Raw genomic sequence first — 24,853 nt, 5'->3', positions numbered from 1 at the left:
CTTTTCACTCATTCCCAGGTTTCTAGTACTATCTATTCTTTAATTTCTGGGACTTGCTTTCATCCCCTTACTCTATTGCCCTCCTTCTGTTGGCAGTTTCTACAAGTCTCACAACACCAGGTTAAAGTCCAACAGGTTTGTTTGGAATCACAACCTTCTGCAGCGCTGCTCCTTCATCAGGTGAACAGTGCTTCGAAAGCTCGCGATTCCAGATAAATCTGTTGGACTTTAACCTGGTGTTGCGAGGCTTCTTACACTGTGTGCACCCCAGTCCAACACCGACATCTCCACATCGTTTCTGTGAGAGCTGCTTTCTTCTCAGAGACCTCAATCCAACTGAACCACAAGCACATGCTCTTCATTGGGGGCTCCTGATTGCTAAGCAACAACCTTGTCTTTCTTCAAACCCTGTTTGTTTTCACATCATTATCCCTTTAATTACAATGTAGGCAGAGTTTGAAATGAAACAGGCACATTTGCTTAATATGAAGCTAATTAAAGCTTACTTAAAGTTAAACCTTGTTTCTAATATCTGCGAATAAAAATATAGATTACTTAAGACTACTTTGATTTCCTAACAGCAGAAAAATTTCAAAGTTTGCGATACAATTGGTCTATTACCACTGTGCCATGCAGCATATACGCGCTGTAAAATTAAGCCAAATTTAAGCTCCCATTACAGCAGAAACCTACAATCATTTCATAAAATATGGTCACCTTAGGGTTAGTTAACTGAGCACATTTGTAAACAATTCAGACAGTCCAAGCTACAGAATTATAGCCAGAACTTTTCCATTAAAAATTTACAACCTAGTACAGGTTTTTTAAAATATAAAAAAACTTCCAAGCTAATACATAAAATTACCAATAAAAATAGAAAATGCTGGAAATAGTCAGGTCAGGCAGCATCTGTAGAGCGGTTAAAAACCCACCAGACCTAGCATGAAAGGTTTTTGACCCGAAACGCTAATTGCGTGCATGTGAATCTCTCTCTTGCTGATGCTGCCTAACCAGAGTATTTCCATTATTTTTTATTTTTATTAGTAGCTGCAGTATTTCGTTTTATCGGATTATAAATTACAATTTATAAACAGAACAAAAAGATGCAAGAATAATTTTCTGTAGTTAAGCCATCACGCATCAGTTTTTATTTCACAACAGAAGTACAAATGAACACATCAGGATGATTAACATGACAGTACATACTGAGAACAAATTATATACTTCCCAACTAATGTGATTTCCACATATGCAATCTTTTATTGGCTACAAATGCAACCAATCTTCTTACTGAATTTTATCCATTTGTATCTATTGCTTGGTAGAAAACTGAATGCAAGGCAAGATATCAGTGGCACAGTCTAGGGGAACTAAATCATCTTTTACCTGTAATTTACAAAACAATCCTTCCAGCTTCCTATTATCAAGTTGGCTAATTCACTACATATTAGCACATGTTGGCAGACTGGATTACTAGTTTCTGCAAATAAAAACAAAACAAAAACAAAACATTAGTGTTTTTCTGATACTGTACGTTTGCACTATCATAAAGTAATCTGTCAACATTTCTTTAAAACTGCGCTTACTTTCACAACTGGTTTCCCTAGTGCACCAATAACCTTTGTAATCCTATCAATTATTAATAAAAATTCATCATACATCACCTCTTGGAAAATGTTTTACATCTCAAGAAGATGTCATGTAATGATGGAACATGGCAACTGAACCAAAATCTACCTAATTTAGTTTCCAACTGGAAGGTAAAATTGTTCTCAACCAGTTGCATATTTTCCCTCGGATAAACCAGGGATTCACTTGGGGTAATAAAGTCCTGAGAATCAAATGAGGGAATCCTAGATGATTCCAAAGTTCATCAAGTTCCTCTGAGCTATTTTCTTTGTATTGATTAATTTCCTAAAATGTTATTTAATTTGTTGTCTCAGTGAAGATTTTCTGATATATTGGCAGTTTGCTTTTGGGTTGCTGGCACTATCTTTAAAAAAATTTGGGTCAGAGGTCCTGGGAGTGAGCCAGCATTTGCAGGGAGTCCTTATCAAAGGAAAAAGTTCCAAAGTCACAGGCGCACAAATGCTGGACATTGAGAACAGGGTGACATGCTGGCACAGTGGTCAGCATTGCTGCCTCACGTCAGGGACCGAGATTCAATTTGGGCCTCGGGTGACTGTGTGTGGAGTTTATACATTCTCCCCGTATTTGTGCTGGCTTCTTCTGGGTGCTCCAGTTTCCTCCCACAGTCCAAAGATGTGCAGATTAGGTTGTTAAGCTATGGTAAATTGCCCATTAGTGTCAGGGGGATTAGCAGGACAAATACATGGGGTTACAAGGATACAGCCTGAGGGGATTATTGTTGGTACAGGCTCAATAGGCCAAATGACCTCTTTCTGCACTGTAGGGATTCTATGATTAACACTGACTTCACTTTAACTTCTCAATAAGAGAGGAACTTTCCAGGTCCAGATCAACATTTATCCATCAACCAACATAATTTAAAACAAATTGGCTGATCATTTATTTCACTGATATTTCTGTGATCTTGCTGTATGCAAATCTGCTGCCCTACTTGCTTTACCCTGATGATGGTCTGGGAAATGGTACTGACCCATTCTTTTTTTCTTCTTGTGTTAGCGTTGGCAAGTGCTAGCATTCACACCAGAGTCGCAAGTTAGGGTTCAAACCCGAACAGAAATGTGGAGCCCATATTTTGGATTGACACTAAAGTGCAGTGGCACGGTGAGCCACACCACCTGAATGATTAGAATTCAGGCGAGATAAACAGAAGTCCCACTTATTCTCTCAGATGAGCAAAAAAGATCCCATAACAGTTTCAAAGAAAAGCAGGAAGTTTGCATAGGATCCTGGCCAAGAAATACCAATACAACTGTAAAGGGATTACTGGTTATTTCATTTCTCTGTAATTCCAAAGTGGCTGTATTTTAATGCCTATATCACACTTTTGGAACTTCCTAATATCACAACAGGAGTTGCATAAATGTAGATAATTTACATTCTTCATTGTGATCTATAATTCATACTTGTTTTATTTAATTTCCTGTTTGTTACATCTGCAGTTTCTTTTCCTCTCATTTCTCACGGTGATTAACATGACCTCATGACTTTTCACATTCTACAGGTTTGCGTTAGTTTATATCACTCTTCATTCAGCAGTTTAAAGATTATTTACACGTTCCCTTCAAGTTAATCTGTTGCTTCCCCCAGCCCTTATTTTGCTCTATTTTTCTAATCTTAATATCCATTCATAGAAACACAAAAACTAGAAGTAGGAGGAGGCCACTCAGCCCTTTGAGCCTGCTCCGCCAGTCAACTTGATCATGGCTGATCGTCAAATTCGATATCCTGTCTCCCCTCCCCCCATATCCCATGATCCCTTTAGCCCCAAGAGTTATATCTAAATTTCTTCTTGAAATCAGCCAACATTTTGGCCTCAACTACATTCTGTGGTAGTGAATTCTGCACATTCATCACCCTCTGAGTGAAGTTCTCCTCACCGCAGTTCTAAAAGGTTTACCCCCTTATCTTCAAACTACCATCCCTAGTTCTGGACTCCCCCACCATTGGGAACATTCTTTCTGAATTGATCCTGTCAGAATTCTGTAAGTTATGTTGTAACACTCCATTTTGTGAAAGAAACATAACAACTCTTCCCTCTCCATAAATATTGACTGATCGCTGTGCTTTCAGCATTTGTTTTTAATTCCAAATTTTCAGCTCTTCATTTTACATGTATAAACATATAATAATCAATGAATGTTATGAGATTGCAATTACAACTTAAACTATGGATAAGATAAACTTAGTCAACTTTTTACATAATGATTCCAAACCAGTTACAACATGAAATAAAAACAGAAAATGGTATTGCACAGATTAGTCAGCATGTATTTTAATTTACAAGTTAATTTTTCAGATGAGGCTGTATAGAAATGATTCAGTGAGAGTCAGAAAATTTCTTTTAGAAGAACTGGCTGATGCAAAAAAAGGCAGGAACAACAAGTACAAATCAAAAATTTAACCATGCCAATAACTGATATAAAAATGCAGCATGGTGGAACCTGCGCACCTCTGAATTAGAAGGTTAGGGTTTCATGCGCCTATTAACACCTCTTGTTCACCCATTGAAACTTCAATCAACTGCTGAATGAAACCTTTATATCCTGGGACTGCTGCACCCTCAAAAATTTCTGCACTTCAATTGAGGCAGCAAACTGAGATCTTCTTAGCCTGGGTTTGGTGGACCAAAAGGATATTAAAGGATCCTATTGCACTTTTCAAAGAGCCAGATGGTCCAGTGTGCCAGTAAATATATCTCTTTCCATCACAGCAGTAACATGTTTAGTAGATTATTCATTTTGCCATTATTTATGGGGGTCTTGTGTACAAAACAGCTGTGCTTACCCACGTAAATTATATCATTGCGTGCAAATTGCTTTGTGGTATAAAAAGGCACTCAATAAATACAAGTTTTTGTGGCTTTAATACCATGTAAAATTTGCAAAATATCTAAAGGCAACTCCTGCTTTAATGATGGAAAAAAGTTGAAACAAAACTTCTAAAATCTACTATCCACAAATTTATTCAACTCTAAAAAGAAGTTTTCTTAACACTGTTTAAGGTCAGCAACAGAACCTCACAATCTTTTAGCAAGAATTAAAACCAATGCGAACCTTACTGATGCTCTAGTTTGGAAAGGCAGTTGGTGAAAGATAGATCTGGAGCCAATCTTTACACATCTGTATTTGTTTACAGAATTACACACAACAAATATATATCTTCTGCCTTCACGAAGGCAGTTGTGTGTCCCTTTACAGCGGCTGAAGTGCATTGCCAGTTAATATCCACCACTTGTGTGCAATTGTACACAAAATATACAATTATGTGGTATCTGAATAACTGGTAATCAGGATGCATCCTTAAGAAGTATTTTCTAAAATTTCAATTGAAGAGCATCATAACCAATTGATTAAGATTCATGTTGATTGGTAATGGTACCACCAGCAGAGGCAAGCTACCACACTGCAATAACCAAGATAGTATTTTAAAAATATGTTTGCATTTTACAGCAATCATCATGTTTTATCACTGCTTTGATGCAATTTCTTAAGGAACATGCCAGTAATATTCAGCATCTTCTAAATTTAAAATTAACACGCATTAACAAATTTAAGGGCGGCACAGTGATTCACACTGCTGCCTCATGGTGCCACAGACCTGGTTTCAATTCCAGTCTTGGGTGACTACTGCTTCTGTGTGTGGGTTTCCTCTAGGTGCTTCAACTTCCTCACACAGTCCAAAGATATGCTGGTTAGGTCAATTGGCCATGCTAAATTGCCCCCATGTTTCCCAAAACGTGCACTTTAGATGAGTTAGGCATGGAATAGGGTAGAGTGGTGGGTATGATATTCTGACAGAGAGTCAATGCAGGCTTGATGGGTTGAATGGCCCTCTTCTGCACTGTGAGGATTCTATGATTATCTTACTCAAATGTCAAGCAGGCAGGCCAGCAACTTGTCCATGTTTTTGTGAAGCATTGTGTGAAACGTTAGCAGGCAAAGATTTTATACTTACAGGAATTAAAATGCAAAATCAAAATATTTAATTCTACCATATTTACAATACATAATGATCTACTGTAATTCAATGAATGCACATTCAGCCCACTAGTGAGTTGGGCCTACACAATTCTCCTGTCATGTGTTATGTTGCTGCTCCTCAACCCCACCCTGGAACAAATTCCATGTTTAATGGATTACCACTTGTCTCCTTCATGCTGTAACTTCAATAAAAAAAATCAAACATTTGGATTCCCTGGAATAAATTGACACAATGTCTATCAGTGTTACACTTATAATGCTGAATCAAGAAAGATGGAAGACAATTAAACTAAATTCCTGTTCATCTTTAGAAGTTTAAATTGTCCAGTTTTAAAATTACAAAAACAGAATGCTTTTGATTGAATACATCTGTTTTCAGTAATCAAAACTAATACACAAAACAGCAAATTCTAATGTGCTTAAAAAAATGTACTTAATTTATTGCAACCTTTTCTAACAACTGCTGCAGTCCTTTCAGCAGGGGTCACACTGTTTATTACCTGTATGTTCTGACCTTTAAACGAGATTCTCAATCATTCATTTTACAGTACCTGTTTTGATACCAGAACAAACTTAAAAGGCATCATTGTTCTGAAAGATTTTAAAAGACTGAAGTCATTGGCAGATGCACAGACCAACAAAAATATATAGAACAAAAAGAACACAATTGGTGAAAATAGGCCTGTTCATTCCATGAGAATTCCTTTAAGTACTGTTTCTTAATGAACACATTGTTAAAGAAAGCCATGCTTGTGCCACACTGAAGCAGCCATTGTAGACCTATGGAGATGGCGGGACAAATTAGATACAGGGGCAGAAAAGTGCAATGACAGCCCAAGAACCATCGTGAAACAACAGTGTTTTTGGTTCTCAGTAACCACAAGAACAAAGCAGGAAGTAATACTGCAGTGTCAGAGGGAGTGTGACACGACATTGAACCCTGCTTACTTAACACAATGTAAAGGTTTACTCAAAAATGTAGGTTGCAAAACTGCTCTGGTGCTGAAGTACAACAGCGCACTCTGTTCATTACAAAAACTTATGACAAACAACATAAATCACAGCAAAGCACATAATGGCAAATCCCATTACCATGACAACATAGATATGATGCGTAGACGTGTAGTTTCGGCGTCAAGGAAACATTCATCCTATATGAATTTAGCGCATTGCAAAACTATGTTTCACTGTTATTTTAAGTCTTATATAAAAGATGTTTGAACAGCAAAACTTCCAGTTTAAAAAAAATTTCTGCTGCAACAAACTTGACTTTCCAGCTTTAAACATATATCAAGCTGCTCAAATAAGTCATTCAGGATCCAAAAAGAGTTGCTCTGCTGCACAGTGATTAGCACTGCTGCCTCACCATGCCAGGGACCTGGGTTTAACTGCCGATTTGGGTCACTGTCTGTGCGGTGTTTGCGCGCTCCCTCTGGGTGCTCCAGTTTCTTCCTCCAGCCCAAAAGATGTGCAGGTTAGGCGCATTGGCCATGCTAAATTCTCCCCCAAGTGCCAGAGTGTGGCGACTAGGGGATAATGTACATCTACTTGTGACACTAACAAATGAACTGAAAAAAAACTGAGGTCCTCAATATTAGCCATTTGGTTGGACTATGAAACTTTCTAGTTTTCTCAAGTAACTCTGTTGTAATACGGAAACAAACAGTAATTTAATGTTCCAAATACATTATATGGATGTGCAGATGTGAGACATGCAAGACAGAAAATCAGTTCACTTCATAAATATGCTGATGAAATGGTGAGTGCTGTCCTTAACTCATAATACAGTTGTGGGGCTGTATCCATCAGGAAAACACTTCTTAAAAAACACAGGCACAGTTGTATGAAGTAAAATCACCATAGTCCCAGATGACCATAGGCCATTTAACCAGAGAACAACCACACCTGGATGAGATGCAAGATTGAGAAGGGGGACTTTCATGAAGAACCTCAGCTAGTACACTCTGTGGGTGTCCTTTTACATCACTAATCAGCTGTCCAGCCAATACAGCTATAAATTTAATGTGGTCTTATCAGGCACACCCAGCAGTCTGAAATGAGCAAGTGCTTGCAATCTCTGCAAGAAAGATAAAACATTCTGGGCAGCAACAACATCTTGCAGGCAATGTTGCAGGGGATAAAACAACGTGCGTGTATTCAAATACCATGATGCATTTTCCCAAGTAAAAATTTTAACAAATAACAAATTCACTATTGGTAGGAAAAGAGCCATGCACCATACTCTCAATTTGAATCAAGAATGCAAGTACTTAAAAACAATGTTATACAACGCATTAACTCGTACCTGTGTGGCCAATTGGGAATCTAGATGTAGCTAACCGTATCTCTGATCAGTAAGTTTTTAAAACATATGGAAGCATTGCAGTTATATGGATTCAGCAGGCATGTGTACTTGAAGCATTGTTTTTTATCTTGATCGTTTTTACCAACAAACAAACAAACAGAGTGCTTATTTGGGAATGCTTCATTTCCTTGGTTGCTGAATAACGTGTATACTTACTTAACATCTAACGAGAAATGCATTTACAGGTACTGAGTGTGTGCACATGACTAAAACAGCATCACCTTAGCTGACACTGATTTAAAAAAATGAAGTATTCCAATTTGCATAAACAAATCCCAACTTACATTATGGGGAATAAAAATTATTGCATTGACATTTCAGTGCTGACTGCAAAGGTATTTTTCTTTAAAAGCTACAAATTTTAGCACTTGGGACAAAAAAGCGCAGATTGGCAGCTAGAATGGGATCCTGACAGCAGAACTTGTGATTTGGGAGATGAAGCTTAGTTACCAGTGCTCAAATGTTTCACTTTTTTTCCCCCTCCTGGGGGAGTTTTTGTACAACATGGTTATGTTGACTGAGTCAATGACCTTCCCTGCATTTTATTCAAGCATATTTCTTGGGGGTGGGGGGGGGGAGGTCAGAAGATTTGTAGGAAATAGCAGTCTGCAGGCATCCTCAGTGATATCCATCAATCTCCAAGAAAAGAGTAGATTGGACTGCAACTTTAATGCTTTCTTAAGAAGTTTAAATCTGTTGCTCAACAGCAGATTTTGCTGAAGGAAAGCATTTTGGTATCCCTTAAAACCAGGTACAGAATTACCTGACCAACTTCCTTGACAAGCTTAGAGAAATTAAACCAAGCTGGCTCACGTGGCAAGTTAGAAAAGGCACCATATTTTCTGAACTGCAAGCATGAACATTGTGAAAACTGATTGTGACCTCTGCTCAAGAACAACAAATACTCAGTTACGTATTTTCAACTGGTGGATGAAGACTTGCTTTTGGATCATTATGGTCACCACCTTTCAACATGATACCACTCAAGCTTGGCATTATGCCACTAAACCAATCTGCAATAATATTTGAATATTAAAAGGTCAATATTCAAGATTAAGGATAGCAGCTTACATAAGTACAAGGATCGCATTTCTCTTTGCCGTGAACAAGTGTTCTGTTGTTTTGAGATTATATTTGTTACAATACAAATCAAAATCTTCCTTGGTGAGAAAGGAGTATTATTGCATTAATTTTGGTCATGATTGCAGTGGAGAATGGGGGCAAGAAAGAGAAAAGTCAAGAGTGAATGTTATTGTGCAACAATTTAAGGCTAGGGTAAGATGACATTTCTAATGACATCATGCATCAAACTTCCCAGCTCAACTACAGGGTTTAAGCTCACGTCTTAAAATTGTGAACTTTTTATAATTAAAAAAAAATTTGAGAGAAAACTGAGAAATGATTACATTTGCGCATGCAAAATTTAGGAATTTCAGCTTAATTTTAAACAGTTACTTACTGTGTTACTGGTTTTGTATATGTAATTTTTAAACAAAACAAAATTAAAACTGTGCAAATAAAAATTAATTTAAACAGTTCTGTTAGCATTAGAAACAGGATCAATAGACCATACAGGCCCTCGAGCCTGCTTTGCCATTCAACAATATTATTCGGGCTGATCTTTTTGTTCAATCATTGTATTTGTTTTGAAAAAAACTCCCTTCATAAGAAGAGATCTGAACCCTGGTAACCTTGCCAACATTACTTTCCAATCAGTTCAAGGCAGTGCAAGACTATTTGGACAGAGAAAGATTGGAGACTAGAGACATGGAACAATCTGCAAGAGTCTGGAAAAACCAGAAACTCCAACTGGGCTCCTGGTCATCCAACTGGTGTAAATCAATACAGAACTATCATTTGCATGAGCAACTCAAGTCAACATCCAGTGAGGCTAGAGAGAAAAAAAAACAGGGAGTGGGATATGTACTGCAATAGACCCTGACCTCTCATGCAGCTCAAACGAACACCAAATCTTCCAAGAATCACAACAATCTGAAGGTTTCTATGAATTCTAGATTGTAACATCCCAGCAAAAATTATGATGGCAGCAAACAGAAATTTGTGGAGCACTGAAAAGACCAACTATCCAAAGAAACTAATATCAGTAACACAAATTCAGCATCGAGTATTATCTCTTTATGCAATGTATGGGAATATATAACAACTATGTCTACGTTAAACAAATATATCAAGAGTTTCAATCCAACAAAGAAGGTGGGGGCATCCAAACCTAAATTGAGCTATACAGCCATTCTAGCTTATTGACGTCCTTTGTCAATATAAACGCCTTTATTAGATCACGCCACAATCTTCTAAACACATGGGAATACAAGCCAAGTTTACACAACCTGTGCTTATAATGTAACCCTTTAAGCCTGGTTATGATTCTATTGATATTGTGTTGTATCCTGTACAATTGCAATAGATCTTTCCTTTGGTTCAGTGCCCAGAACTGAACCAAGGCTTTGTACAACTGATGCATCACATCTGTCCCTTTGTATTCCAGAGCTCTCTCCCCCACCGCCCGCCAAGAGATAAAGACTAACATTCCAACAGCCCATTTTTTTACATTTTGCAACTAGTTTTATGGAGACATCGCAATCCCTTTGCTCTTCCACAGTTCCTGGTCTTTTGTAACTAAGAAAACATTACAATTTGTCTCAGAGCTAAGGAGATGACCTCACACTTCCCCATAATGAAGCCCCATCTGTTCCTGTTTTGCACATTCACTCAAGGCTTTGTAACTTCCTGTTCCTATCTACACCACACCTCCTAAATTATCACTGCAAACTTTGATATTCAACTTTCCATTCCTTCAAAGTCACTGATATATAAAAAGGGTAAAAGACGATCCAAGGAAGACTACTTGTCATATTCCAGAGAAGATTCCAATAATGCCAACTGGGTTATCTCCCAATTAATTACTAATCACATCACAAGGTTATCTTCAATTTTACATGCATTTATTTTTTTCCCAATCTCTTACTCCAAATGCCTTCTGGAGGTCCACAATAGCCTTTGGAAATCTATGCACTTTCCTGCTCGACCACCAATTGATGATCTCTTCAAAGAAAATTCAACTAGATTAGTCGGACACAATCTATCCTTCACAAATCAATGCTAGTTCTTTGATCAGCTGAATCTTACCCAAATGCTCATTCTGTTTATGACAGATTCCAGTAACCTCTCCATAGTGGCTATTAAACTGACAGATTGGTAGCTACCTGGTATTTTCTTCTTTCTCTGCTTAAATAATGGGGCAATAGTTCCAATTTTTCAATCCAAAGGCTCAATTCCTGAATCCAGACAGCACTGGAAAACAATTACCTTTTACATCTCTATTTTCCATAGCTAAATTTCTAAAGCACAAGGAGGGTGCAAAATAGCAGAAAAGAGTTGAAGCCCTGGAGCAACTTGTCGTTGAGGGAGTGCATTTTAAATTAAATACATTAGGAAAATAAGCAGACCATTCAGTATCCCAAGTCTGTTCCACCATTTAACAGGATCATGACTGTTGCACATCTCAACTTCATTCACCCATCTTAATACCCTTGGCAAAATTGATTTAAGACTTAAAATTATTAACTGAGCGAGCAGACCTTTTGTATGAACAAATATTTCCTAATTTCTCTCCCGAAATGCCTACCTCTGATTTTAAGGTTATGTCTCCTTGCCCTAGATCCAACCACCAGCAAAAAAGGTTTGACTCTTTATCTATCTTTGCATCCCTAAGCTTCAGTCAAATCACTCTTAACCATACTGGAGACATTTGGTGGTTGTGAAAAGCGCTTTATAAATATAAATCTCCTTTTCATAATCTAGGGACATCAAGCCAAGTTGACATACTCTGTCCTCATAATATAACACTTAAAGCTCTGGTAACATTCTGGTCAATCTCGCTACACTTCTTTTAAATGATGCAGGGCCCAGAACTGTACGCAGTACAGCAGGTAAAGTCCAACAGTACTTTGGACAGCTATAGTTAAAATTCCTCTTCTTTAAATTCCAACCATCAAGTTATGTGAGCCTTCTTGATTACAAGAAAAATACTTTGGGTGCTGGAATCTGAAACAAAAACAGAAAATGCTGGAAAATCTCAGCAGGTCTGACAGCATCCATGTGGACAGAATAGAGCTGTCATTTTGAGTCTAGATGATCCTTTGTTAGAGCCTTCTTGATTATTTGTTTGCACCTGACTTCTGACATTTTGGTGATCTGGGTACATGGATCCTTAAATACAAAGAACAAAGAACAACCCAGCACGGGAAACAGGCCCTTCGGCCCAACGAGCCCGCGCTGCCGCATCCTCCTACACCTACCCTGCCCTGCGTGTCTGCGAGTGGAACCCCTAACTTAGCCAGATTCAGGGGAGAATAGTGTCAATTTGGTATACCAGTCAGCCTAAGAGCACATCTTTGGGGTGTGGGAGGAAACCGGAGCGCCCGGAGGAAACCCATGCAACCACAGGGAGAATGCACAAACTCCCACAGACACAGGCCCAAATCCATGCATCTGCACAGCTAGCAGTGCTAGTCACTGAGCTGTTGCGGCGCCCGTCTACCGGTCCAGGATCAAGCACACACACCGACACGAAGTACTAGGCCACTCCAGGAACCTCCAAGAGCAGCCCACGCACGACCCACCGTGTGCATGCCCCTTGTTTGACAACAAGGTGGACCGCCACCTGCGGAATAAAAAGACAAAAACGTTAACATGCAAGTCTGCATTTCCGGTGTCTCCCGAGGCTCTGACCCCATTTAATACCCCCTACTATAACCCTCCATCCTTGTTTCGCTCATGTGTCTATCTAAGTAAACCTTAAACAAGTCCAACGTGCCTGCCTCCACCACCCTACTCGGTAGCGCGTTCCATACCCCCACGACCCTCTGCGTGAAGAGCCTTCCTCTCATATCCAAATTATACTTCTCCCCCGTCACCCTTAGATCATGACCTCTCGTAATTGTACCCAATCTAGGGAGAAGCCTATCACTATTGACTCTATCTATTCCCTTCAGTATCTTATATACCTCTATCATGTCTCCCCTTAATCTCCATCTTTCCAAGGAGAAAAGTCCCAGTTTCTCCAACCTTTCCTCGTAACTCAGTCCCTCCATGCCAGGCAACATCCTGGTAAACCTCCTCTGCACCCTCTCCAGAGTCTCCACGTCCTTCCGGTAAATCTTTTTGGACTGTGCATTGATCCTAGCTTTTCAAAATTAAAAACTTGGATCTAACTTTTTTTGATTCAAAACGGATGACTTCACTTCGCCCGTGCCTTTAACAAAATGAAACACTCCAAAGATCTTTCACAGAAGCATTATGGAACAAGAAATGACAGAGCCAAATAAGGAGATATTAGTTAACAGATGCTTCATCAAAGAGTATTATTTAAGAAGTAGTTTCCCTATTCGCTTCTATCGACTTCATTGTGCAATTTTATTCTCCAATTTTATTCTTAAATATACACTACTTAATGTTAGGAATGGGTTAACGGCAACCTCCCACTTTAGACCTAGTTTGTATGCTAATTGTTTAATAGCACTCACTGGGATATATAAAGGGGTTACAGGTGGTCCTGGGTGTTGTGTATGTGGAATTATAAAAGAGAATTAAGGGAATATGTGAAGAAGCTGGACTTGCTTCATCTTTTATTACTGGATTGCAACTGAGGGACTTAACACTTAATATGCCATCTATCTTTGAGTCATCAGCAAATTTTGAATATATGGCTCCATATTGTGTTTGTCTAAGTTATTAATAAATAGTCTGTAGTTGAGGCACAGGACTCTGAGGGATACCAGTAGCCACTTTCTACCAATTTGAAATTATTTTTATATTAGTGCCTTCAATGTAATAAAACAGGTAATTCATAGAAGCATTATAAAACAAAATATGATGCTGAACTGCAAAAGGAGGAATTATATTATTAAAAATTTGGTCAAAGATGTGGGTGTTAATGAGTTTTTTTTAAAAGGAGGAGATGAGGAAGAACATTTCCGAGCTTAAAGTTAGGTAATTTAAAGCTTGAATACCAATGGTGGAATGATTAAAACTGGGGATGTTCAAAAGACCAGAATTAGAGGGGCACAGATGTTTCAGAGGGTTATGGGGGTTGGAGGAGATTACAGAGATGCAGAGGGATTTGAAAACAAGGATGATAATTTTAAAATCAAGACATTGCTTGATTGGGAACCAAAGGAGGTCAGTGATAGGGGAATGGGACTGAGTGAGATTTAAGGCATTGGCAACAGAGTTTTGGAATACAAGTCTACACATCTGGAATAAAAAGCTTGTACCAGTAGCGGTGATTGTGAAATTACTGGATTGTCATGTAAACCCATCTGACAATCTGATCATACATGACAAAGGTACAATCGCTCCAGTCAACCTGCAAAGTTCTTCTCACATACACCTGGGGCTTGTGTCAAACTGGGAAAGCTGTTCCAACAAGTGACAACATGACACAGTCATGTTCACAGAATACTTACAGCTGATGTCCCAAACTCCTCTTTCCCCATGCTTGATCCCAGCAGTGCAGCAGACCTATCTGTGGTGTCAACACAGTGGTATAGCCTGGGGAGACAGGAGTGCAGTAAGGAGAAAGAAGAACAGTCCTGGGAGCCCTCAATATTGACACTGCACCCTATGAAGTCTCACAGCATCAGGTCAAAATATGGGCAAGGAAACCTCCTGCTGGGATTATCTGCTTCCCTCCCTCAGCTGATGAATAAATACGCCTCCATTTTTAACCCAACATAATAAAAGCAATTGAGAGTAGCAAGGGTACAGAATGTACTCTGGGTGAGGCATTTGAACATCCTTCATTAAGAATGGTGCAGTCCAAGTTCCTGAGTACTGAAGGACTTGGCCATTAGACTGGGCCCATGACAAGTTATAAAAGAGCCAACAAGAGGGAGACCAACTTGATTTTGTCCTCAGTAAACTATCACAGATGCATCTGTCCAATACAGTATCAGTAGGGATAACCACTGTTTAATCCTTATGGAAACAAAGTCTTGTCCTAAATACCTCCATCCTGTTGTGTGGCACAACATCAACATGATCTGTAACTTTATGGCTCAATATATTCCTCATTCTACCAGTAACACCAAGCCAAGGGGACAATTAGAAGTGAAGTGTCATACAGCATGCCAGAAACAGCACCAGATATACCTTAAAAAGGAGTTTCCAACCTGGTGAAGCTACAGCACAGGACCACAAGTAAGCCAAACATATCTTTTTGATAAGATGTTGAGCCGAGACTCCATCTTCCCCCTTGGGTAGATGTAAAAGATCACACGACATTATATCAAAAAAAAGAGCTAGTGAGGTATCCCCCGTATCCTGGTTAATATTTGTCCCTCAATCAATATCCCACAAACAACATCTGTCAATATCACACTGAGTAGAAATTGGCTACTGGTCTTCCTACATTATGAATGCTGCCGGGATAATTTCCTTGAACAGTGTGTGTTGGAGCCGACGAGGGAGCGAGCTATCTTGGATCTGGTGCTATGTAATGAGGCGGGTAGAATTAGGGATCTTGCAGTGAAAGATCCTCTTGGAGAGAGTGATCATTGTATGGTGGAGTTTCTGGTGCAGATGGAGGAGGAGAAAGTGGGTTCCCGGACACGCGTCCTTTGTTTGAATAGAGGGGAGTACGGTAGGATGAGAGAAGAATTGGCGAATGTGGACTGGGGGAGTGCATTGGAGGGAGGGTCTGCTCAGGAGCAGTGGAAAATCTTTAAGGAGATCTTTCTTGGTGCTCAGCAGAAATTTATTCCGATGGTCAAAAAGGACTGTAGGAGGAGAGGTAATAAGCCGTGGATAACGAAGGAGGTGAAGGAAAGTGTTAAATTAAAAGCGGAGGAATTTAGAGTAGCTAAGAGTAGTGGGCGAGAAGAGGATTGGGAGAGGTTTAAATGTCAACAAAGATTGACAAAGAAGTTGATAAAGGAGGGTAGGAGAAACTATGAAGCTGGGCTAGCGCTTAATATAAAAAAGGATAGCAAGAGTTTTTATAAATATATAAAAAGGAAGAGGCTGGCTAGGGTGAACGTTGGTCCTTTAGAGGATGAGAAAGGGGACCTAGTGGTAGGGGATGGGGATATGGCTAAGGTATTGAATAACTTTTTTGTTTCTGTCTTCACGGAGGAGGACGTGAATAATTTGCCGGGTGTTAGCGATGGAAAGGTGGTAGGACTGGAGGGTCTTAATGACATTACTGTTACTAGAGAGGCGGTGCTCGACAGACTGGAGGGGCTGATTGTGGACAAGTCCCCAGGACCGGATGGAATGCATCCGAGGGTTCTGAAAGAAATGGCGGAGGTTATAGTGGATGCATTGGTGGTTATTTTCCAGACGTCGCTGGATTCCGGGGAAGTGCCAGAAGATTGGAAAACGGCTAATGTTACGCCGTTGTTTAAGAAGGGTGCCAGGCAAAAGGCAGGGAATTATAGGCCGGTTAGTTTAACGTCTGTGGTAGGTAAAATGTTAGAATCCGTCATTAAGGAGGAAATTGCGAGGCATCTTGAAGGCAATTGCTTGATAGAGCAGACGCAGCACGGTTTCATTAAAGGGAAGTCGTGTCTGACAAATTTACTGGAGTTCTATGAGGATGTGTCTAGGGCGGTCGATAGAGGAGAGCCGGTGGATGTGGTCTTTCTGGATTTTCAGAAGGCGTTTGACAAAGTACCTCATAAGAGGTTATTGCAGAAGGTCAGGGGACTTGGAGTTGGGGGTAGGGTGTTAGCGTGGATAGAGGATTGGTTGTCAAATAGGAGGCAGAGAGTGGGGGTCAACGGGTGCTATTCGGATTGGCGGATGGTGACTAGTGGAGTGCCCCAGGGGTCGGTGCTGGGGCCTCAGCTTTTTACCATTTATATAGATGATCTGGAGGAGGGAACCGAGTGTAGGGTGTCGAAATTTGCGGATGACACCAAGATTGGGGGAAAGGCAAATTGTGCAGAGGGTGTGGAGAGTCTGCAGAAGGATCTAGATAGGCTGGGCGAATGGGCCAGGAAATGGCAAATGGAATTTAATGTTGGCAAGTGTGAGGTGGTCCACTTTGGTAGGAAGAATGGCAGGAAGGACTATTACTTATGGGGCGAAAAACTGCAGCAGGCGACGGTGCAGAGGGACCTCAGGGTCCTTGTGCATGAGTCACAAAAACCCAGCTTGCAGGTGGTCAGGAAGGCAAATGGGATGCTGGCCTTCATAGCAAAGGGGATTGAATATAAAAGTAGGGAGGTCTTGCTGCAGCTGTATAGGGCTTTGGTGAGGCCGCAGCTGGAGTACTGTGTGCAGTTTTGGGCGCCGCACCTGCGCAAAGATATTTTGGCCTTGGAGGGAGTGCAGAGGAGGTTTACTAGGCTGATACCGGAGTTGAGGGGGTTGAACTATGAGGAGAGGCTGAATAAACTAGGCTTGTACTCATTGGAGTTTAGAAGAATGAGGGGAGATCTCATTGAGACGTATAAGATGATGAATGGGATGGATAGGATAGAGGTGGAGAGACTCTTCCCACTGAAAAAAGACAGTAGGACTAGGGGGCACAGCCTCAAGATAAAGGGGGGGGCGTTTTAAAACGGAGTTGAGGAGGAACTTCTTCACTCAAAGGGTGGTGAATCTCTGGAATTCTCTACCCATTGAAGTGGTGGAGGCTGCCTCGCTAAATATTTTCAAGAAGCGGGTTGATGGGTTTTTGATAAGAGAGGGGATTAAGGGTTATGGGGAGAGGGCCGGAAAGTGGAACTGAGCCACGACAGATCAGCCATGATCTTATTGAATGGCGGGGCAGGCTCGAAGGGCCAGATGGCCTACTCCTGCTCCTATTTCTTATGTTCTTATGTTCTTATAACAAAATATATAGTTCAGAACATATTTAAATTGGCTGCAAACCATTTTGAGATGTTTGACAGTTGTGTTCTTTCTTTTGTGAAAAGCAGAAGCAGCAGACTATAGACAGTTAAGTGATCATAACCAATGGATTAGATCAACACTCGGTGGTGTTGATCTGAATACTCCTGTATTCAATGTTCTGACCAAACTTTTAATATAATTCCTCCTTTTGCAGTTCAGCATCATATTTTGTTTTATAATGCTTCTATGAATTACCTGTTTTATTACATTGAAGGCACTAATATAAATACTCCTGTATTCAATGTTCTGACTGGTGAAACCAAGCACGCTGAATGCCTTTTTTACCACTCTGTCCACCAAGTTGTGCAGTCCAACCACATCCAGAAGAGATAGTGGTGCAGAATTAAACTACTAACAGGCAGAAAATATTCTATGGATATCCGAATCCTCGATAATGAAGGAATCATGAATTAGATTACCCAAACACTCCAATCTCCTGGGATAATTGATTATGGTTTTCGCCTGAAGGCCCTATCTTCAGAAGCCAATCAACTCCATGTGAGATTAAGAAACATTCAGTGTACAAATGGCTATAGACCCTGATAACATTCTGGTTATCATACTGAAGACTTCTGACCCAGAACAAACCTTGCATCTAGCCAAACATTTTCAACACAGCTACAATACTGGCATCTACATGACACGAACAAAAAACTGTCCAGACACGTCCTCTCCACAAAAAGCAGGGGCAAATTGATTTCAGCCAATTGCCATACCATCATCATCAGCAAAGTCATACAGTCAGAGGTTTACAGCATGGAAACAGGCCGTTCAGCCCAACTTGTCCATGCCACCCTTTTCTTTAAACCCCTATGCTAATCTCAATTGCCCACATTTGGCCCATATCTCTCAATACCCATCTTATCCATGTAACTGTCTAAACACTTTTTAAACGACAAAATTGTATCCAGACACTCACCACCCTCTGTGTGAAAAAATTGCCCCTCTGGACACTTTTGTATCTGTCCCCTCTCACCTTAAACCTATGCCCTCTAGTTTTAGACTCCCCTATCTTTGGGAAAAGATATTGACCAGCTAGCTGATCTGTGCCCCTCATTATTTTATAGACTTCTATAAGATTACCCCTCAGCCTTCTATGCTGCAGGGAAAAAAGTCCCCGTCTTTCCAGCCTCTCCTTATAACTTAAACCATCAAGTCCCTGTAGCATCCTAGTGAGTCTCTTCTGCACTTTTTCTAGTTTAATAATATCCTTTCTATAATATGGTGAGCAGAACTGTACACAGTATTCCAAGTGCAGCCTCACCAATGTCTTGTACAACTTCAACATGACGTCCCAACTCCTATATTCAATGTTCTGACCGATGAAACCAAGCACACCGAATGCCTTCTTCACCACTCTGTCCACCTGTGACTCCACTTTCAAGGAGCTGCATACCCCTCAATCTTTTTGTTCTGTAACTCTTCCCAATGCCATTAACCGAGTCCTGCCCTGGTTCAATCTACCAAAATGCATCACCTTGCATTTATCTAAATTAAACTCCATCTGCCGTTCGTCAGCCCACTAGCCCAACTGATCAAGATCCTGTTGCCATCAGAGATAACTTTCTTCACCATCCACCAGTGTAGGTGTCATCTGCAAACTTACTAACTACACTTCCTATACTCTCATCCAAATCATTAATATAAATGACAAATAATAGTGGACCCAGCACTGATCCCTGAGGCACACCGCTGGTCACAGGTCTCCAGTTGAAAAACAACCTTCTATAACCACCCTCTGGCTTCTGTTAAGAAGACAATTTTGTATCCATTTAGATACCTCACCCCAGATCCCATGAGATTTAACCTTATGTAACAACCTACCATGCTGTCCCTTATCAAAGGCCTGGCTAAAGTCCATGCAGACAACATTAAATGCACTGCCCTCATCTACCTTCTTGGTTGCCCCTTCAAAAAAAAACTCAATCAAATTTGAGAGACATGATTCTCCACTCAAAGCCATGCTGACTGTCCCTAATCAGTCCTTGTGTCTCTAAATGCCTGTACATCCTGTCTCTCAAAATACCTTCCAACAACTTACCCACCACAGATGTGAAGCTCACTGGCCTGTAGTTCCCAGGCTTTTCACTGCAGCCCTTTTTAAAAAGAGGCACAATATTTGCCATCCTCCAATCTTCAGGCACCTCACCTTTCACTATAGATGATTCAAATATCTCTGCTATGGGACCCACAATTTCCTCCCTAGCCTCCCATAATGGCCTGTGATGCACTTCATCAGGTCCCAGGGATTTATCTACCTTGATGTGCTTTAAGACTTCCAGCACCATTTTCTCTATAATGAAAGATGGAAGTGATGGAAGATGTCAAACTGTAAACTGTGCTAGCAAGTGCACTTACTCAGTAGCTTGTTCAATAATCTACTCACAGATGCAAAGTCTGCCTTGGTCTAAATATAGACAAAAGAGTTGAATTCCAGAGGTGAGGGGAGTGTGATTGTTCATCAACAAAGCAGTAATGGACAAAGTGTGACTGTGAGCAGCCCTAATAGAATTGAAACAACTACTGACCACACTCATACTTCCATACCAAGGAAAATGGTTGTGGTTGTTGGATCCCAGTTATTTCAGCCCCAGAACATTGCCGCAGGAATTCCTTAGGGGTGAGTCCCAAATCCAACGATCATTAGCTGCTTCAGGAGTTTTTCCTCCATTATAAAGATCCAATATGGGGATGTTTGCTGATGATTGTGTGGTGCTTAGTTCCATTCAACGTCTCAAATACTGAAGCAGTCTGTATCTCCAAGCAATAAGATCTGAACAATACTCAGGCTAGGATTCAAAAGTTGTGAGTAATATCAGGCCAAGCAATGATTATCTACAACATGTAAAGGACTAATCCCCTCCCCCCTTTATTTGTAATGACATCAAACCATCAATATGTGTGCACGTGTGCATGTCGGCACACTGAAGCCACCATTAACCAGAAACTTAACTTGACTAGACAAAAATACTGTGCCTGCAAGAACTGGTTAGAGACTTGGTATTCTGTGGTCCCCAAAGCCTTTTCACCAACTACAAGGTATACTCCCCACTTGTCTGGATCCGTTGAGGGTATAAGCAGCCCACTTAACTGGCCCTCCATCCACAATTTAAAAATTCAATCCCTCCACCACCTGTACATAGTGGCAACAAGTGTACCAACAGCACGATCCAAACCCACGACCTCTTATCACCCCAGAAGGACAAAGACAGCAGATACATGGAACAACACCAACTCTGAGTTCCCGTCCTAGCCATTCTGATGTGGAACCATATCAACATTCATCCATGGTCAAAAGGTTAAAGTGTTAAAAGTCCCTTCCTAGTAGCACTATGGTTGTGGCTATACAACATGGACTGCAGTGATTTGATAAGGTCATGGTGGACAAGGGCAATTAGGCAGAAAAGCTCAAATTCCAGTTGAGAGTCAACCACACTGCTGTGGGTCTGAAGTCACACGTAGACCAGACCAGACCAGACAAAGAGGGCAGAAGTAAGGACATTAGTGAACCAGAAAGTTTTTTTTAACTACAATTATGGACTTTTAATTCCAAATTTTTTTAATATTGAATTCAAATTTAAGCACAGGTCCCCAGAGCATGACCCTGGGTATACTGGATTACTAGTCCAGTAACAACTCCACTACGTCACCACTTCCCTGTGCAGCAGCATAATATGACCAACTGTATCAAATACCACTGACAGATTGTTCCTCGCTGTCCTGCTCAATGTTTACCATCACAAAGGACACCATTCATGATTTTGACCAGGCCAGTGTTGGTGTCAGGAGCAGGCACCATCATCAATGAACCAAGTGAATGCCTCACATCATCTAAGAGAGAAAACCAGAAGTACAACCACTGGACAAAATACCTTGTCCGTGGCCCCAACATCCAATGGCACACTGATGAGATTATTCATTAGTAGCTCTCAAAAAGGTCAACGCCATCTCTTAGCTTCTGAATCACAGTACAGTGCAGAAGGTGGTCATTCGGCCCATCAAGCCTGCACCAACAACAATCCCACCCAGGCTCTAACTCCACTTATTTACTGTGTTAATCCCCCTGACACTAAAGGGCAATTTATCACGGCCAATCAACCTAGCCCACGCATCTTTGGAGTGCGGGAGGAAATCGGAACACCCGGAGGAAACATTCATACTTACTACTTGAAAATTAATCCAAGAACTGTATGACACCACCGATAATACAATAAAACTTTGACAAAAAAAGTTACATATCATATGACTATATTTAGTTTTACAATTTGCCACTCTCTATAATCATGTAACATTCTCCAATCTTCTTTGCTTCTTTGTTAAAAATATATCTACAACAGGTCATTTCAATTTTGTCTGTGAAAGAACTATTATTTGGTGCAAATGTCAACTGGTAAATTAAGCTAGTTTGGAATGTTACATGGAGACCTTACAATATTCCATTTATTAATTCATTATAAATAAAAGCCCTTAATGCAATGAAATATTTTAAAGGCACTTCATTGGAGCATTGTAAAACAAAGTATGACATCAAGCCAGATAAGGCAACATCAGGCCACAGAACCAAATCTTGGCTAAAGAAGGTTTTAAGAAGTGTCTAAAGGAGGAAGATGAGGTACAGAGGTGCGATGGTGTTGCCCAAAGGGTGGAGGCAGGAAATTATAGTGGCTGCGACCGAGGGAATTGAAGGCATGGCCACTTATGGTGGAGCAACCATTACTGGAAATGCACAAGAGCAGAATAAGCAAAGCCCACATATTTCAGGGAAGGTTGTGGGGCTGTAGGAGATTTACAGACATTTGGGGTAGGGCTATGAAAAGGCCCTTGAGGAATTTGAAAATAAGAACGAGAACTATAAAACCAAGATAATGTTTGACCGATAGCCGAAGGAGGTTGATGAGTGCAAAGGTTATAACAGAAGAAAACTTCCTGCAAGGCATAGGCAGCAGAGTTTTGGATGATCTCAAATTTACAGAGGGTGGAATTTGGGAGACCAACCAGAAATGGGCTGGATTCAGCTTAAAAATGCATATTTTGAAATGATCTCTGGTCAACACAAAAAAGTCATTGATAAAATAAAACAGAATGTAAAGAATTGATCACAGGATAAATGCCAGAGTATTAATACAAATTAAACATGAATTTTCAAAATTCCAATCTATAAGGAATATAAGTATACTAGGCAACTCTTAATAGTTGTTTTATAATACCTTAAAACCAAAATTTATACTGGAAAATCATAACCACCAGATTTTAGGTCCTGAATGTACTTCAGGTGCCCAATTATACATTAGAGCTAAAGCTGGTTTCAATCTCAAACGGGACTGCCAGCAGAAATTCTCAATTTAAAGCATTTACTTTCCAAACAATCACATTATTCAGTAGATTTTGTACGTGAATCTAATGTCTCAGCTGCATTAACTTGGATACAAGCCCAGCAGTTGCTCAATAATTTCCAACTTTAGCTAACTCCACAGTTACTTGTCTAAAAAAAACATGAAAGATAAGGCAAAGAATAACAAAAAAAACCCAATTCTATTAGGAGACACTTTAACATTTAAATAAACAATTAATTGTCCAGTCAACCTTTCCATAGTAGTGAGTAATAGTGATTGAATGCACAGAAATTCAGAGAGTCAAATAAATATCATTTTTAAAAACTGAATCTCAGGTGTAATTTTTTTTAAAAAGTTTTCCGAATATACCATAGGAAGCTTTTCGTATTTTCTAAAAACAGACAAAAATATCAATTCCAATGTAAATTACATAGTGACATTTGCCTTACAGTAAAATAGTTTCACTATATGACAAAGCTTTAATCAGCTTCCACCACAATAGAATGCAAGACATTTTTTACTCTTTATTCTAACTCCTGCAGCACCAGTTGTGCCACATTCCTGACAAAAGTGCTCCAGATAAACATATCTTAGGGTAGCTTGTCATTTGTAAGATACTCAGGTAGATGTTATAAAGGGAAAAGTAATATTATAAGGGAAAAAAATACTATAACTCAAGTGGAAAGTAACCAGCAAATTTACAAAAGCGTTCTACTTTTGTTGCATCTGGGACAAAAGACAAGTGCCTTTCTTTCAATTATTGCCATGACAGCCAGGTATCTAAATTGTAATTGACCCAATTTAAAAACTAGTCTAATGTGCACTGTTTAAAGCCCAAAAAGCCACACAGTGATTTTTAAGTGGCCCTTAAACGTTAGGTTTTGCAAAGGTGCTATCAGCACTTCCTAATGAGAAACAAAAGAGTGGATTTTTAAAAGTGGGAGAATTGAAGTGTCAGATTAGCAAACTCCGATTAAAGCCCATTATCAGCCAATATTATCTCTTGTAAATCCACCTTCTGCAGGGAGCTGGGACTCGGTTGCTTTACAAGCTCGGATCGGGGTGAAATTTTCCACTCAGGGCCGCTGCAAGGCCTGGTCCCCTGCTCGGCACAAACAAATCAACTGCACACACACACACACAACCGGGCATTGATCGGTTTACCTTCGCCACCTCCTTCTTCTCCATCCCGCTCCGCCGAAAGAGGCTGTGCGACCCCCTCCCCGCCCTCCCACCCCGGAGAGTACCAGGCGCTGTCAAATGAAGCCGCTCGTCAGCGTTGCCAGTCCAAATACAGGCTTCATGTTGTCGGTCAGGGCTGGGCTGTTGTCGCCGTCGCGTAAACACGTCGCAGTCCGGCCAGGCCCCTCCCCTACCCCGCGCCGCCCCACCCCGCCACGGTGCTGCCAGGCCTCGCCACAGAGCCGCCAGGCCCCGCCCCGCGCGGCCAGGCCCCGCCCCAACGCCGCCAGGCCCCGCCCCAGAGCTGCTGGCCTCACCCCAGCGCCGCCAGGCTCCGCCTCCACTCCTCCTGACGCTGCCTCCGCGTCGCCAAACCCTGCCACACACACCCGTGCAGTCGGGCCACGCCCCCATGTCGTCAT

The 24,853-nt window shown here is 40.6% G+C and overlaps 1 protein-coding gene across 4 annotated transcripts in view; it reads right to left on the bottom strand.

Annotated features, from left to right (window-relative positions):
• secisbp2l (SECIS binding protein 2-like) overlaps window positions 1-24,537 on the bottom strand; it is a 64,092-nt gene extending 39,555 nt beyond the window's left edge. For 3 of the 4 annotated variants that reach the window (XM_080214457.1, XM_080214458.1, XM_080214461.1), the window contains exon 1: window positions 24,414-24,507. In XM_080214457.1, the coding sequence (XP_080070583.1) occupies window positions 24,414-24,437 (24 nt within the window). In that variant the 5' untranslated portion in view covers window positions 24,438-24,507. Of the gene's footprint in view, window positions 1-1,386; window positions 1,481-24,413 lie in introns of all 4 variants that reach the window. The other variant, XM_080214459.1, reaches the window with a different exon arrangement.
• Window positions 24,538-24,853: the final 316 nt, after the last annotated feature.

This window comes from Carcharhinus amblyrhynchos, chromosome 28 (assembly GCF_965287045.1).
Source record: "Carcharhinus amblyrhynchos chromosome 28, sCarAmb.v2.hapA, whole genome shotgun sequence".
In the NCBI taxonomy this organism is placed as follows: Eukaryota; Metazoa; Chordata; class Chondrichthyes; order Carcharhiniformes; family Carcharhinidae; genus Carcharhinus; species Carcharhinus amblyrhynchos.
The sequence above is the reverse complement of the archived record's forward strand: the minus strand, read 5'-3'. Positions and strand labels throughout refer to the sequence as shown.